Below are 2,374 nucleotides of genomic sequence, written 5' to 3'. Positions count from 1 at the left end.
TTTTTTTTTTTTTTTTCACATTTTCTCACACAAAATAATGAGCTCTGATCTTGAAATTTGTCGCGACGACCTATGAACTCAAAGCGAGAAAGTTTCAGGTAACACTTCAGTCGATCATTTAAGACCGGTTTTAGCGTTATCTATGTTAAGCTACGCCGAGCAAGGCCAATAAATGGATGGGTGACTTAAAGTTAATTGACTAATTGTGGGATTTTTTTTTTCTCATTTTCTCACACAAATGAGCTCTGATCTTGAAATTTGTCGCGACGACCTATGAACTCAAAGCGAGAAAGTTTTAGATAACACTTCAGTCGATCATTTAAGACCGGTTTTAGCGTCACCTATGTTAAGCTACGCCGAGAAAGGCCAATAAATGGATGGGTGACTTAAACATTATATTGGGAATAAAGGGAGAACGGGCTCTAGTCTTGATTTTAAATCATTACATGGAAGTAAAATCAAAAAATCAAATCGAGAAATCAAACTGAATATTAAACAAATTAGGTAGGTACAAAGGTATTCTTTAACCATGATCGAATAAACTACGGAGGGACGGGCCCTGCTTGTTCCAGTTACAGCAGTGAGAAATGGATGGTGAAATTGGGACATCCACTAATTTTCTATAGTTTTCATTCTTCAGTTGCACTAGTTCCAGAAGTGAGAAATGGATAGTGAAATGGACACATCCACCAATTATCTAATTTTTCAGTCTTCAATTACAGCAGTGAGGATTGGATGCTGTAATTGATACCTCCACTCTTTTATTATTATTATTATTATTATTATTATTATTATTTTCTTTATCCTTTGTTTATTATTATTAGGTATTTTTTTTTTAGAAAACCAATGTTATATGAAAACCAATGTTCACATTTCCAGACGACGCGTTCGCTCCGCTTCGCAAGTCCTCGGACGCACATCTGGCGGGTAAGAAGCGCACGTACACGCCGCTAGATCTCAAGTCTAAGGCGCGCTCCGATACGCTGGAGAAGTTGCGCGCTAATCAGCGTGTGGACGCGCTTGCGTTGGATCTACGCGACTTGAAGCTGGACGCGGCCAATGATGGAACGGACGCGTTGGACGAGGATCTTTACCGGAAGCTAACCGCTTGGAATTTGGAGAAGGATTTGGGTAAGAATAAGCCAAATCAAAACAGTTTGACAGCGCTACTAAGAGATATTATGCGCCACAGAGAAAGTAGCCGCGTTTAGGTAGTCGTAGAGAAAAAACTACAAACGATGGAAGAAAACGGATTGAATGTGCGTGTTGGGGCGCGAAATTAGACCCGGTTAAAACAAAGATCATCCAAATTGGTTAAGTTAAGCCGGAGATATTTGACTCCGAAAAACGTTAAATTTTTCATCATTTTCTGCTGCTGCTTCTTTGAAGGCGCCGTTTGGTTTTGACGGGCCAAAAGGTCGATTTTCTACTTAATATTTTTTACGTTGACCGCCCAACAGCCAAATTATTGGACCAATTTTAATTGATTACTCTTTTTTTTTGTCAGTGGTCCTATGTGTGCCTTTTCATAGTTTTATGACCCTCAAACTCAAAGGGCCCATTGGGCCTTGAATTTGGTAAAAGGCTGATTTTCTTCCATAATGTTATCCTTGATGTTCACAGATGAGGTCTCAATATTCGATGTTGTTCTCAATGAGAGGAAGATGAACAAAGTCAATATACCTCTATTCACGAAGGTAAATAATCCAACATCTTTTTAACTGATCTCTGTAGTGGTTGGTGTTATATTTTAGATATGTTAGGAAGAGAGAACATTTCGGTTCAGAGCAAAACTCAAAAGAAGACTGAAAACTTTATTTTTGAAAAGTAGCAAATCATTTCACAAAACCTCAGCGACTGGCCACAACATCCCTCGGGGCCTTATTGTGAGAATCCATACCGTTGAGGGGGATTTACAACTCGACCGGATCTTCTGATTCTCCATCAACTTGCCCAAGCAGTTGAGCAAGGAAATCGGTCTGTAACTTGAGGAGAGTAGACGATTTTTACCCGGTTTCAATATCGGAAAAATTTCTTGGACTCCAAATTTCTAGGTCACATTCAGCATCATGCAGGAAATGGTCACATTGGAGAGAGAGAGAGAGAGAGAGAGAGACCTGTTATTCGAGCTTCAAGTTTATGAAGAAGAAGAAGAGAGATGATGCGAGCAGAACTTTCTTGAAATTCTTTCCGCGATTCCAAGGTACCTATAGGAACTGTCCATTTCTTTTAGCTTGGGAATCACACGAGGAAGTGTTCGAAAACCCCCGGTATAGGTATGTAGTTTTCCCTTCTGTCTAACATTGCCAAATTTCATCCAGCTCTGTTATCCTCAGCTCCTAATTCGTCACCTCGTCTCACCGACAAGGCGCGA

General features: G+C 40.0%; 1 protein-coding gene across 1 annotated transcript in view; it reads left to right on the top strand.

Annotated features, from left to right (window-relative positions):
* The window catches only part of LOC103524863, a 6,620-nt gene extending 4,884 nt beyond the window's left edge, over positions 1-1,736 (top strand). The window contains exons 7-9 of the mRNA XM_026820117.1: positions 573-580; positions 880-1,131; positions 1,624-1,736. Coding sequence (XP_026675918.1) covers positions 573-580; positions 880-1,131; positions 1,624-1,721 — 358 coding nt within the window. The 3' untranslated portion in view covers positions 1,722-1,736. The remainder of the gene's footprint in view (positions 1-572; positions 581-879; positions 1,132-1,623) is intronic.
* The last annotated feature ends 638 nt before the right edge of the window (positions 1,737-2,374 follow it).

The sequence above is a fragment of the Diaphorina citri genome, unplaced genomic scaffold (assembly GCF_000475195.1).
Source record: "Diaphorina citri unplaced genomic scaffold, Diaci psyllid genome assembly version 1.1 scaffold123, whole genome shotgun sequence".
Classification (NCBI taxonomy): Eukaryota; Metazoa; Arthropoda; class Insecta; order Hemiptera; family Psyllidae; genus Diaphorina; species Diaphorina citri.
Note: the sequence above shows the minus strand (reverse complement) of the source record. Positions and strands in the feature narration are given on the sequence as shown.